The sequence below is a fragment of the Cheilinus undulatus genome, linkage group 3 (genome assembly GCF_018320785.1).
Source record: "Cheilinus undulatus linkage group 3, ASM1832078v1, whole genome shotgun sequence".
Taxonomy (NCBI): Eukaryota; Metazoa; Chordata; class Actinopteri; order Labriformes; family Labridae; genus Cheilinus; species Cheilinus undulatus.
The window spans coordinates 10,908,010-10,921,329 of record NC_054867.1 but is presented as its reverse complement, the minus strand read 5'-3'; the positions used below and the strand labels follow the sequence as shown (position 1 = coordinate 10,921,329).

General features: G+C 39.3%; 1 protein-coding gene across 1 annotated transcript in view; it reads right to left on the bottom strand.

The window, feature by feature from the left end:
- si:dkey-49n23.1 (semaphorin-3D) overlaps positions 1-13,320 on the bottom strand; it is a 151,053-nt gene that overhangs the window by 4,061 nt on the left and 133,672 nt on the right. The window contains exons 14-17 of the mRNA XM_041782626.1: positions 6,559-6,600; positions 5,919-6,076; positions 3,577-3,641; positions 1,274-1,422 (exon numbers count right to left, since the gene is read on the bottom strand). Coding sequence (XP_041638560.1) covers positions 1,274-1,422; positions 3,577-3,641; positions 5,919-6,076; positions 6,559-6,600 — 414 coding nt within the window. The remainder of the gene's footprint in view (positions 1-1,273; positions 1,423-3,576; positions 3,642-5,918; positions 6,077-6,558; positions 6,601-13,320) is intronic.

Below are 13,320 nucleotides of genomic sequence, written 5' to 3'. Positions count from 1 at the left end.
TGTTTGGTCTACAAAGTAAGTAACATTAAGGCACTTTGAACATGTTTTGTCCACTACACTGGTACCCTATAGGCACTTTATCATTTTTTGGCCACTAAGCAGGTAACCTTAAAGGGTACTTTATCATGTTTTGTCCAGAAGGCAACCTAAATGCACTTTATCACAGTTTGCCAACTTAGCAGGGAACGAGAAGAGCACCTTATCCGCTTTATCCAGTAAGCAGGCAACCTAAAGAACACTTTATCATGTTTGGTCTGCAAAGCATTATGGCATTTGAACAACTACACAGGCACCCTAGAAGGTACTTAATCATGTTTTGTCCACTAAGAAGGCAACCTAAAAGTGTACTTATTAATGTTTTGTCCACTACACAGGCACCCTATGGGCACTTTATCATTTTTGTCCACTAAGCAGGTAACCTAAAGGGTACTTTATCATGTTTTGCCAACTAAAAAGGCAACCAAAAAGGGTACTTGTTCATGTTTTGTCCATTAGCAGGTACCCTAAAAGCACTTGATCATGTATTGTCCACTAAGTGGGTGATCTAAAGCCACTTTGTCATGTTTCGCCCAATAAGCACTCAACCTAAAAAGCACCTTACCATGTTTTCTCCACTATGTAGGCAACTTAAAAGCACTTAAATTATGTTTTTCTTCAACGCAGGCAACCTAAAAGGGTATTTTATCACATGTTGTCCACTAAGACGGCAGCCAAAACTGCACTTTATAATTTTTTCCTTTAAGCTGGCAACCTCAAAGGTACTTTTTCCATGTTTTTTCTACTATGCAGGCAACCTAAAAGGGGTACTTTTTCATGTTTTGTCCATTTAGCAGGCGACCTAAAAGACACTTGATCATGTTTTTTCCACTAAGCAGGCAACCTTTAGGGCACTTTTCATGTTTTATGTACTAAGTCGGCAACTTAAGGGGCAATCTATCATGTTTTTTCCACTGATTGTGCAACCTAAAGGGCCCTTTATCCTGTATTAGCCACTAGGCGAGCATCCTCAAGGGCAATTTATCATGTGGTGTCCATTTATAGGGCATGCTGTCATATTATTCCACTAAAGGGGAAGCCTAGAAGGTACTTCTGTGCTGATGCTTCAAACATTAAGGCAATGGAAGGGGGATGGTTGGGGGATGGGGTCAAGCATTCACTTATTCCTTTCAGCAGTCTTATAACAGAACTGTAACAGAATGTCCCTGTAAACATTCAATGAGTCTGTGATTGTTTTTGATCTTATTTTATTCAGCTAAGCCAGTGCTGGACTGACCTCTTTAGTGTGACTGAGAGTTTGCTGCTGATTCTCTGCATGCTGCACCGTCCACCTCAGCTCAGCCTGTGATGACCGAGGAATGCACTCCAGGAAGGTAGAATTTCCCTCCACGCCGTATACTGACTTCACCTCCACAGAGTCTGAATCTGCAACAGGGGAAAAATCACAATAAAAACTGTCCGTCTTTTTTGGTATGGCAGTTGTGAACATAAAAAAGAAGGGATTATAGATAAGGAGGAGGCAGAGAAAACAGCAGTTACAGTGTTAAACCACTAGAGTGTGCCATATTTTCACCCATCAGAAAGAGAAGTGATAAAAGAATTTAGAAGTGTGTTTTGATCTGTGCAGTTCAGTGATGAAATCACAGTATTCATTAAAGGTTGATGAGAATTATTTTTAAAGTGGTTTATCTTATCACTATTTATGTAAAATGATTGACTTGTATATGGACTTATTTGTACATTAAACACAGGTTATGGTTACATGCTTGTGTACAGAGTCCTGTCATGCTTAAATTTCAGAGCTGTGTTAAGCCTGAAGTAAACTCTCTGTATGTTTATCAATAGAGGGGAAAAAATCCCTCCCTTATGCCTTCCAGGGCTCTGTATTCAGTGATTGGCTTATGAACCAGAAATTATCAATTGAAGGATCTTGCGTGCGGTTTTCCAGAGAATTCTCTGAGCAGCGTTGCTGCAGTAGGATCACTGTAGTAGGATTTTTTGTAGGAATACGGATTTCACACTGCTGCATCAGAGGCGTGTGAATGTGTATTATTGGCTTTACATAGCCTCCTCCATCAGTGTGTGAATGGGTAGATGTGACCTGAGAATAAAGTAGAAAGGAACTGAAAAAACTTTAAGGGCAATAATAATAGATAATTGCAGAATAAAGGCAAAAATGGGCAAAAATGGGTTCAAAGTGGCAAAGTGTTTTTAATTGGCAAAAACAAGTGGTGAAAAGCAGTTTAAAACAGCAGAAATGGGTTCTGAGTAGCAAAACTGGGTTAAAGGTAGCAAAATCGGCAGAAATAAATGATGAAAAGTGGTAAAAGAGTGGAAAAATAGCTTAAAAGTGGCAAAAAGAGATATGACAGCTGATGTGAGTTAAGTAAGGAAAAAAGTGCCAAAAATGGGCAGTAAAATGGTGGAAAGTGGTTCTAAAATGGTGAAAATGAGTTATAAAGTGGCAAACAGGGAAATACAGTTGTAAAAATTGGCGTAAAGTGGCAAAAATGAGTGAAAAGCAGTTAAATAGTGGCAAAAGTGAGTTATGAGTGGCAAAACTGTGTTAAAAAAAAGCAAAGATTGGCAGAAATGAGTGGTTAAAGAGGGGCAAAAAGGGATTAAGCAGCCATTAAAAGATAAAGCTGTTTAAATCAGCTAAATGGGCTATGAGAGGGAAATTTGGGTTAACAGTAGCAAAAATTGGCAGCAATGAGTGGTGAAAAGTAGTTAAAGAAGGGCAAAAAGGTTGAAAGAGGCCAAAAGGGATAAAACAGCTGATATGGGTTAACAAAGGAAAAAGGTGCCAAAAATGGCTGGTAGAAATGCTGAAAAGCAGTATTTGCAGCTGTTGTTCTTATGACAAATGGTTGAACATGGCTTGCCTAAAGGCACATCATTTGGGAACCACCTGTCTAGTTCCACAAGAAAGGCAAAAATGGGTTAAAGTGGCAAAAATCAATTATAAATAGCAAAAAATGGTTTAGATTGGCTAAAATTGGCAAAAATGGGCAGTAAAAATGGTGAAAAGTAGCCATAAAGTGGCAAAAAGGGGGTAAAAACTTGACAGCAAATGTAGTGATTAGGGTTACTAGTGGCAAAAGTTGGCTAAAAGTGGCAAAAATGGGTTTAATGTGAAAACAAATGTGACAAAATCACTGGAAACAGGGATGAAAAGCGGTTAAAAAGTGAGATGAGCAAATACTATGAACATCAGAACCCAATAATAGATTAACACACTTCTGAACTCCACATCAGGCAACTGTTGTAGCCATGATGCTCGCACCAATGCTACTGATCTAACACACATGCGTTGACAATGCAGTAAATCAAGACTGGGGACGGACTGTTCTCTGGGCTTGTTAGGAGACCAGCCAGTTCTATGGGCAGGCCTGTGTGAGGCTGTATGAATATGTATAGCCTTTTTTCATGCATGATAAATCAAAGTGTGCATATTTTCATGGATATCCTGTGTTTCTGAGCACATGCTACTCATGCATGTTCTACGTTATGTAACTGCAGACAGGAAAACTTTAAAACAGAGACGGTTTATTCATATAACACAAAGGAAATCCTCACCATCCTCTGTGATTGGGCACTGACTCCAGGGGTCTCCGTACTTTACATCCTGTCTCCGCGACCTCCTAAAACACACAAACACAAGGAGACATTTTTAGAATATGTTTGTTGTGTAATTAATCTAATCATTGCATCATTTTTGTTATGTATCATCTATATTGACCTATGTGACCACAAACATGCTAAAACTGTGACTGCTGTAGGTAAACATGCGTATGAAGTATGTGTGTGCATTCAGAGACAGCAGACTCATCAGTTAAACAGCAGCTGACAGCGTAGATTGTGTAGTTGCCTTTAGATAAAGTGTTATAACCTCCTCTCTGTTGTTTCTGGGCGTCTGCCGGCTCCTCTGAGGTGAAAATATGAAGCTACTGTGATTATGAATGAGGAACCGTGGAGCAAAAACAGGCTATGAAAATACAGATTGTTGTTTCAGCGGGGGTAAAGAGTGTCGTCATGTCTCCTCCCTCTGTCGTTTTCTGACTCTGCTCCCCTTCCTCTCTGCATTATGTCCTCAAAATGATAACATATCCTAAAGTCTCCATGTCCATCATCATTCTCACCTTAAAGTACCCTCATATTTCTGTCTGGGATATAATGCTGGACTGGCTGTGGAGCTATGACATGAGTGACTGAAAATACAAAACCTAATATCTTGTGGCAGGCATATCTCGAAGCAGAAGTTGCCCTTGGCTATGAAAGTGTGGATATTAAAGTTATTTTATCCATATCAACCGATTTAAAAAAGAAATATTAAGAACTGCCGTTCAGCTCACCATATTTTCTTTGTAACTATGACACTTTAATTTGCTGACCTTGTTTGCTTCAAGGAGGAAGTGGTCGTATCGACCAAGATTGCAAGGGAATGCATCCAATGATAGCATTTTATATGCAATAACAATCTCAATTTTGAAGCCCCTCTCACTTGTACTGACTTCTTGGTTATTAAATCTGTCTCTCAGTACTTTTGCTACCACTGTCAGTAACCTCAGACATTTAATGGACTCATTCTCACAGGAAAATCCAAAGAAGAAACTTAAGCAAAAAAGTCACTTTGTGCAATCTTATAAGTTGTAAAAGACAAACAGTTTGATATGCACTGTGTCTTTATTTGAGCCAAACTGATTGCTTGGATGAAGTTTCTTCTCTGGATGAGAGAGCCCACTGGATTGTCTTTTAGAAATGTAAGGCCAGTTTGTGAGAGCACAAACCTCAACCTGAAGAAGGGCTGAAGCAAACAGACCCCTATTTTTTTTTATCCCTGTTCATAATGTTATGATACTGCTTGAAGGATTTAATCTGGTGTTAGTGTCTTGTAGAGTACACCTGTAGTCTTGCAGGTGTGGGTGGTAGGCGGAGAGAAGCAGGGCCAGGACTGATGTCACACAGTGGTGGTGTTGGCTTGGACTGATCAGCCTTTATTAGGTACACCTGTGGAGGTGCTGGCAAATGAAACGCCAAATGAAACGCCTCCCCAAGTCGTATTTACAACTTGTGAACTTGTTCTTTCACAGGGCACCCCAACTTGATGACACAACATGGTGGCACAAAGCATTAAGTGCTGTAAAAGCTGTGATTTTAACCTGTTTAAAGAACCTTTTGCTGTTTCTCAGTGCATTTACAGAAATAGTAGACACAGCACTACCCTGCGGTTGCATATAGTGTGAAGCAACAGTCTTCTAATGCATAAAGTACTGAGCAATGTGTTGTTTTAAAGGCTCACAACTAGCAACTAGCAGCATCCATCGTTTTTCCAACTCATTGTGGTTGTGACAAAAGGAATGCAAACAACTGGGAAACCCGTTTTGTTCAGATGAACATGAAGTCATTGCCAGTACCGACATGCGATTTCCAAGGTAAATGGAACGCAGCGTGATAGACGATACGCTTGAAGGACATAAATACACTACACTAGAGACAAATCAAAGACTGATTCAGTAGTACTGTTTGTCTTTGACACAGATTTGGAGGCACACCTTAACCTAAATGGACACTGGCGAATGAGCAGGCTGGCCACATGAGACGGCCAACATTGGTCGACCAGGAGCGAGCTGGTCGCAGCATGCATGGAGCTTCAAAGCTGTTAGACATCCACACCGACACCCGATAGACAGGGTGAGTTCAACGCTCACCAAAGGAAATTCAGGTAACACATTCAAGTAAAATGCATCAAGTAAGAAAAGGCACTTGGTACTGGAAGACTGAGTAGTTTAAATATATTAAAGCACTTCCACTGAGGACTTCCATATTCTTGAACATAGGATGCTGAGGGCTGAACTGTGTTGATTTCACTAGTTGAAAAAACTACTGCGTCTCTCCTCCATGAGCCTTCATGTTTTTACCTCCTGCTGTTGGGGAAGTATCGGGAGCATGTCTGTCCGTCCCAGGAGCAGTAGGGGTCTCTGGCCAGACAGCACTCGGCGCAGTCCGTCCCATATAACTCACACCTCTGCATCCCCAGCTGGGCCACACCGAGCTCACTGGAGACATACAGCTGTTGCTGTGGAGGAGGAGAAGAGATGGAGAAAAACAGACTCATTAATTATAATAACTCCTTTTACAATTACAGAACTCTGAAGGAGATGAATAGTGATGACAGAAATGAGTCAGTGGAGTTTAGGTTCTAGTCTTTGGAGTAAAGAGACTTCTATTTTAGCTAAACAGATCTCTAACTTTATAAAAACTTTGGAACTGATGTCTCTGATGGTCGTTTCACATTGTATTAGTTGCATACTTAAACATTTATGTATTTATTCTAATACAGACTGGATCATCTGATGAAAAAGTTCATTTTTAGTCAGCTTTTCATTTTTCTCTGAGGCATCTTGAAGCATCTTTAGCATTTTAATATGTTTTTACAGGACTTTTAAACTGATCACCTAAAGCTTGACAAGCTATTTAAGTAAATACGACATACCATTAATACATAACAGAAGTATCAAAAGGTCAAAAAGATCAGACACATATAACAGATGGACTTACTCGTTTAGTCGACAGCTCCATGCTCAGGACTGGAGTGGGACTCTGGGAGAGAAAAGGTTGAAACAGATAGCTTTAGTTAAAAGTTATACAATAAACAATAAAACATTTTACAGGATGAATACGAGGTACAATATGATAAGATACACTATGACACAATACAAGCAGATGTAATACAATAAGATACAATACATGTACAACACATATACGGTATACAATTTGACACGACACGATACAAAACAATACGACAAAGTATGACATGATAGAATTTGATATGGTTAGATCCAACATGATATGATAGGCAAAATACAGTAGGATAGAGCATGACACATTATGACATAATGGGATGCAATGAAGTGGGATAGAACTTGATGTGGATGATACAATACAACACAACACGATACAATATGATAAAATATGTAATGATGCAATATGACTCGATCAAATACAATATGACAGCATGCAATAAAATACAGTATGATGCAACACAACACAATACAACACATTATGATATGACATGGTATCATACAATACCAGGGGTGGAGAGTAACTAATTATATTTACTCAGATTACTGTAATTGAGTAGCTTTTTATGTACTTGCACTTTTTTGAGTACTTTTCAAAATCACTACTTTCACTTTAGTTAAGTACATTTTGGGGGAAATATTGTACTTCACTACATTTTAAAAAGTATTGAGTACTAGGTAAAAAAAAAAAAAAAAAAGAAAGAAAAAAAGATCAACACTAAAGCCAAAACAAGGAACTTCTAGCTTTCTGCCTGCAAGAAAATGGCCAAAAATTTGACTTTCACATGACGGTCATTCATGAGAGAATGATTCCACATTTCATCCTAAGACAACTCTTGCATTTGACTTTACAAAAAAATTTAATAAAATGTGACAGCCAGGTAAAGTTCATATTTGGTCAACGTTGTATAAATATTACCTCAATCATAGTTAACATACAACGCTGGACAAGGCATTGAAATTCCGGCCGAAAGCCAGTCGTATGACCACCCTAGGGGCTTGGTGCGCAGGGGGCGCCAAGTTTCCGCAGAGTCTGTCACTACAGACCTTCAAACTTCATGTGGCCTTCAGATTAGCTCAAGAACAGTGCATAGAGAGCTTCATGGAATGGGTTTCCATGGACGAGCAGCTGCATCCAAGCCATACATCGCCAAGTGCAATGCAAAGTGTATAATGCAGTGGTGTAAAGCACGCCACTACTGGACTCTAGAGCAGTGGAGACGCGTTCTCTGGAGTGACGAATCATGCTTATCCATCTGGCAATCTGATGAACGAGTCTGGGTTTGGCGGTTGCCAGGAGAACGGAACTTGTCTGACTGCATTGTGCCAAGTGTAAAGTTTGGTGGAGGGGGGATTATGGTGTGGGCTTGTTTTTCAGGAGCTGAACTTAGCCCCTTACTTCCAGCGAAGGGAACTCTGAATGCTTCAGCATACCAAGAGATTTTGGACAATTCCATGCTCCCAACTTTGTGGGAACAGTTTGGGGATGGCTGTTCCTGTTCCAACATGACTGTGCACCAGTGCACAAAGCAAGGTCCACAAAGACATGGATGAGAGAGTCTGGTATGGATGAACTTGACTGGCCTGCACAGAGTCCTGACCTCAACCCGACAGAACACCTTTGGGATGAATTAGAGCAGAGACCGAGAGCCAATCAGCCTCACTGTAATTCAACATAATATGTTATAAGACACACGCAATGTCATAAAATAAAATACCATAGGGGTAAAACTGCAACATTATATGTTTTGGTATGACACAACATGATATGACTCATTCAAATACAGAGAGAAATGACTTGATTCGCCTTACTGTCCCAGCAGGGACTAATGTTTCTGACCCCAGTGTAGCACACATTAAGATGACTTTACAGTAGAACTAATAATTCAAAACATTTTTGATGGTAGCGGTAACATGCGTAAAGACTCTGAAACTGAGCATGAAACTGCTTCTACTTAACCGAGTCCAACACTGAAACATTAAACTTTGACCACCATGTGAAGACAGCTTTGGGATAATGTCAGGAAGACAGTAAGCTTTAAAAACCATTGGTGTTACACTCAAACAGAGGTAGTATTTCAGCCCTGCAGAGGTTGAGGAATGTCTCACAGTTACATTAAACACTGTGGTTGACTCTGAGGTCAGCACAGCTACTGAGATTAGAAATCTAATGAGTCTTTTTCTTTCCTCTGAGAGCTAAATTACCCCTATGCTCCATTTTTCTGGCTCACTGACTTGTTTCAGTATTTCACAAAGGGAGTTAATGACCCCCGACTGCTAGGAGCGGAGGGGTCGAAGAGACGAAGGAGGAGGAGATAAAGGAGACGAAGGGCAGGAGTAAAGGTATCTGACTTTCCTGTGTCCTGTCACAGCTGACAAACCGTCCAAGCGCCTCCTCTTTGAAACCCAGTCAAGGAGCACAGCAGCCTCCTCTGGCTCAGATCCAGACTTTAAATGATAGAAAATGATGAAATAGACACTGATGTTTCTCTTTTGGCTGTGCAGGCTGTTCCAGCTGCTTCATCCCGTCCCTGATCTTTGGATCAGGCTGCTGGAAATGGTTTCAGTTCCTGTTTTAAAATCAGTTATAAGAAAATAGACAATGTGCATCTGGTATCCTGTTTGTTTGTGACTGATGCACATGTTGTGGTTTTTCGGTTGTTCTAACTTCCCGTCACCTGTGCTCTGGTTTAATACGCCTGATTAAGTTCTCCTTTTTCTTTTCCTCCAATTCCTTTTTACAGGAAATTCTAATGACCTGAAACCTTCTTTTTCAACATTTGGACAGTAGTAGACTTTGGACCTGTTTCATATTTTCCCATTTGTCTGATGGCAACTTCAATTTTCATTGCAAAACCAAAACAACTCAGTGTTTTCAGCAGTTATTGTCCTGAAGGCAAAAACACTCTTCATTACTGGCTGTTTTTTGTGCTTCATTCACAACATGCTTACTCAAAAAAGATCAGTGCTGGGATAAGATTCCTTCACACTGGTTTATGTGTCTTGGGGATTTTCCTTGAATAAAGAAAATTTTAAGCACACAGAACATTTTAAACTGACTGAACAATCACTACCAAGGCTATAGAAGAAGTCACCCTGAGTACCAACAATCAATAACATCAGTGCAGTGAAAACTGCTCTAAAACTGAGGCTGAATGGATGCAGTCTCTTTTAACAACAACAAGAGAAAATGGGACTGCCCCAGTACATTACCTCAGTCTGCAGTTGTGAAACTGTTTTGGCTTTAGTGTAACCCTCAGTGGTGAATACATTAATAATTCTTGTTTTTGCATCTGACAGGCTCAGATCAATTTTCAGGAGCCTGAAAACATTATTGAAATTATTCTTAGAGTAGTAGACTATTCTCCTTAACCCATTTAGACCTAAAGCCACCCCAAAAATACCATCTAAAACTGAAGTATTTGAAAAAAAAACAGGGGTGAAAAGGTATCTACATTTACTCAAGTCACTGTAATTAAGTTTTTTGAGTACTTGGGTACTTGGAGTACATTATGAATTCAGAACTTTTACTCCTCCTTAAGTAAGTTTGAACAAGAGTGACTATACATTTACTTGAGTACAATACTGTTGCACTTTTTACACTTCTGTAGACTACATCAGCACATAGAGGCTGTGTCCGAAATCACTTCCTATTCACTATTTCCTTGGCTCCCAACCTGGGGACCCCCGATGGGATGTGTGAAACAAATCCATCTGGCATGTCAGGTTAGAATCCTGGTATAGCACTTAGAAATTATTCATACAGTGGTTTTTGGGTAAAAGATTCTGTGTTTAGGGCTACTTGGTTTGGATTCAAACAAAAAAATATTAAAATTTGTGTTAATTTTGGCCACAAAGTATCTTCTTTCATGTTTGTCTTGGGGAGGCTCAAGGAAAAAAAGGTTGGGAACCACTGCACTGTATGATGCACTGTAAAGTGAATACACCATTTTGTAGCGGTGTCCGAAATTGTGAGTGAGCATTGTTATTCACTACATAGTGCACTCATTCTATCCCACAATGCATTGTGAAAAGTAGTGAAGAACCGATGGTCACTAGCCCAGCAATATTTACCATCATGCATCGTGGTTACTGCTCTCAAACATGATGGATGAACAAAAGTAGCACAGGTACACATATTAAAACATTTTTAGGCTTTTGTGTGGTTGGTTTGTAAGAAAATGTTAAGGATTAAAAAAAAAAGTAGCTTTATTTTTTCCCCATGACCATTATCTGTATGCAAAAATAAGTGCTATACGCACAATTTCTACTATTTTGCCACTAAAGTCACAAAACTTTTTTTATCTGTACGTTCTTTTATTTGTTTTTTAAATTTTGCTATGTTTAGTATCAGTATTCACCGTTAATTTTGATCATCATCTATTGTCATAGAAATGAATTGTATTAATTGTGAGATGGCAGTGACATCATCACCCACAGCTGGAGCAGTGTCCGAAATCGTTTTGTGTTTTGCAGTTGAGTCCACTATACAGCCCACTAAATGCTGCTCACTGTATAGTGGATAGGGAATAGGGAATGAGTGTGTGGTTTCTGACACAGCCAGAGAGAGAATAAAGCCATGGGTTCCCCATCATGCCCTTAGGCAGAGTGTTAAATTGTGTTTGGTTTTGATGTGAGATGAATTTGTACTGTGATTGAAGTTATCCACTAAGTTAGAGTTCATGCCTGTGACGTAAGGTGCTCCTAAAAGATGCATAGTGCTTATTTTTCGTGAGGTTGACTCTCTGCTTTGCTCTTGCTGGAGGAGATCCATTTTGCAACTCTGTTGTATTGTAAAATATTTAACACTTTCAAAAACACAATTTCACTTTGTGCAGTGTGGACTTATAAAGTCACTTTTTAAGTGTTACATTTGACTCTATATGAGTTTAATAAACGCTGTCAATTCTGCTGTTTATTCAACTTTATTATAGAAGTGAGACTTTACCTGAACATCCTGGTTGGAGATCTATTCTTTGGTTGATCTTGCCTAAAAGGAAAGATCATATTTCCCTGTACTTCACTCAGTACTTAAATTAAACTTTATATTAAGTATTTTTTGCTTTTACTTGTGTAGATTTATAAACCAGAACTTTAACTTAACCTAAACAAATCTGACCCAGTGTAACTGTACATATATTTGAGTATGGTAGTTGTATTCCTTTTCCACCTCTGAAAACCTGAAGGTTTTCTGAAAAGCTGCGCAGAATTTAATCATTTGCTAAATTCTTTCTCTCATCAGCAAACTGACACATTGAAAAAAAAACAACACAATTTTGAGGGCTAAAACGTTTGGGTTTAACTTTTAATAATCACCTTTGCCCTTAGCCATTTATGGTGCAAGGAACCATACATGGTCACTTTGGCTGACCTTCATGTCCTCCCCTTAACCCTCTGTGATACCATAGAACAAGAATAATTTTCTCAGCCAATCAGTGAAGATTAATGTCCCAGAATGTGACATCACACCATCTGACCAATTAGCAGTGACCCAGAGCATCTCAAACTTCCTGTTTCCTTCAGAACTCATAAAATGCAGTTTTATGTCCAAACAAATGGCCCTAACAGCAAACTAACCATGATAAGATAATAAAACTCAAATATTATTGGTGAATAGTAGTTCTAAATGTTATGATAGTTTATTTGGTGTAGAATTTCGAGCATTTTCAGCATGAAAAAATGGAGGAGCCATATTTGGACAGCTGAAATTGAGACTCAGTGAAATCATAAACGCTAGGGTTGTAAACACTTCCACCCTCATAAAAGATTCACTAAAGGCTGGTAATATTAAACACTGACACTCTATTTTAACTAAAGGTCATACACTTTGGCTTCTTGTTCCCACTGCAGACACAGTGTGCTGTTTTCAGCCCAGAACAGTAAAACTGATTTGTTCTGTATTTTGATCCGGTTGATTCTATCGAGTTTCTTTGAAAATGTTGATCAAACCTGATCATCTCAGAAAAACTCTCAGTTCAGGTCATCCAAACTCCCTTAGAATTATATATAACTAGAACCCAGCTCTAAAAATACAGTATCTCCTCTCCTCCACATGTTCACATCTATTTCTGTCCCCTCTTCTCTGTATTTCCATTTTTCTCTGTCTGACTGTTATTTCTGTTTTTGGGCTTTTTCCTTCATCCTTTTTCCTCCTCTCTCTGCTTTCTTCTTCTGTTTTGACTTATTTACACAGAGGACCTTGGGAAAAATGTGCCCTGCTATCTGTTTTGAGTATTACCAGACAAATATGTTCCACTGGAAACTGCATGTAAAGGCCAAGAGGAGAGCATCACATGGCAGGAGGGCACGGGGAGACACCGAAACAAGCTCTGTGATTTTAGCCATAAAAGTCCTGTGAAGCTTCACGTGTGTTTGTCTGACCTGTGAGGATCAGTGGGATGATGTACATGGAAAAAATAAACTACAAGGACCTGTCAGACATGAAGAACTCAGGTAAAACAGATAGGGACTTAGGGGTGGGACTGTCTTGGTACCAGAGTAGTATCGATTACAACACCTGATTCAATGCCTCAATAACAATACAGTTGAAGAAAAGAAGCCTTCTTTACTGAAACATTGCCAACAGGAGTTTCCCTGTAGTTTTTACCTCTGCCAAGGAGGTTATGTGATCAGGTGAGTTTGTTCTTTTGTGTGTTTGTTCGTTAGTTTGTTAGCAACATCACTCAAAAAGTTGTGAAAGGATTTTGATGAAATTTTCAAGAAATGTCAGACATGGCAT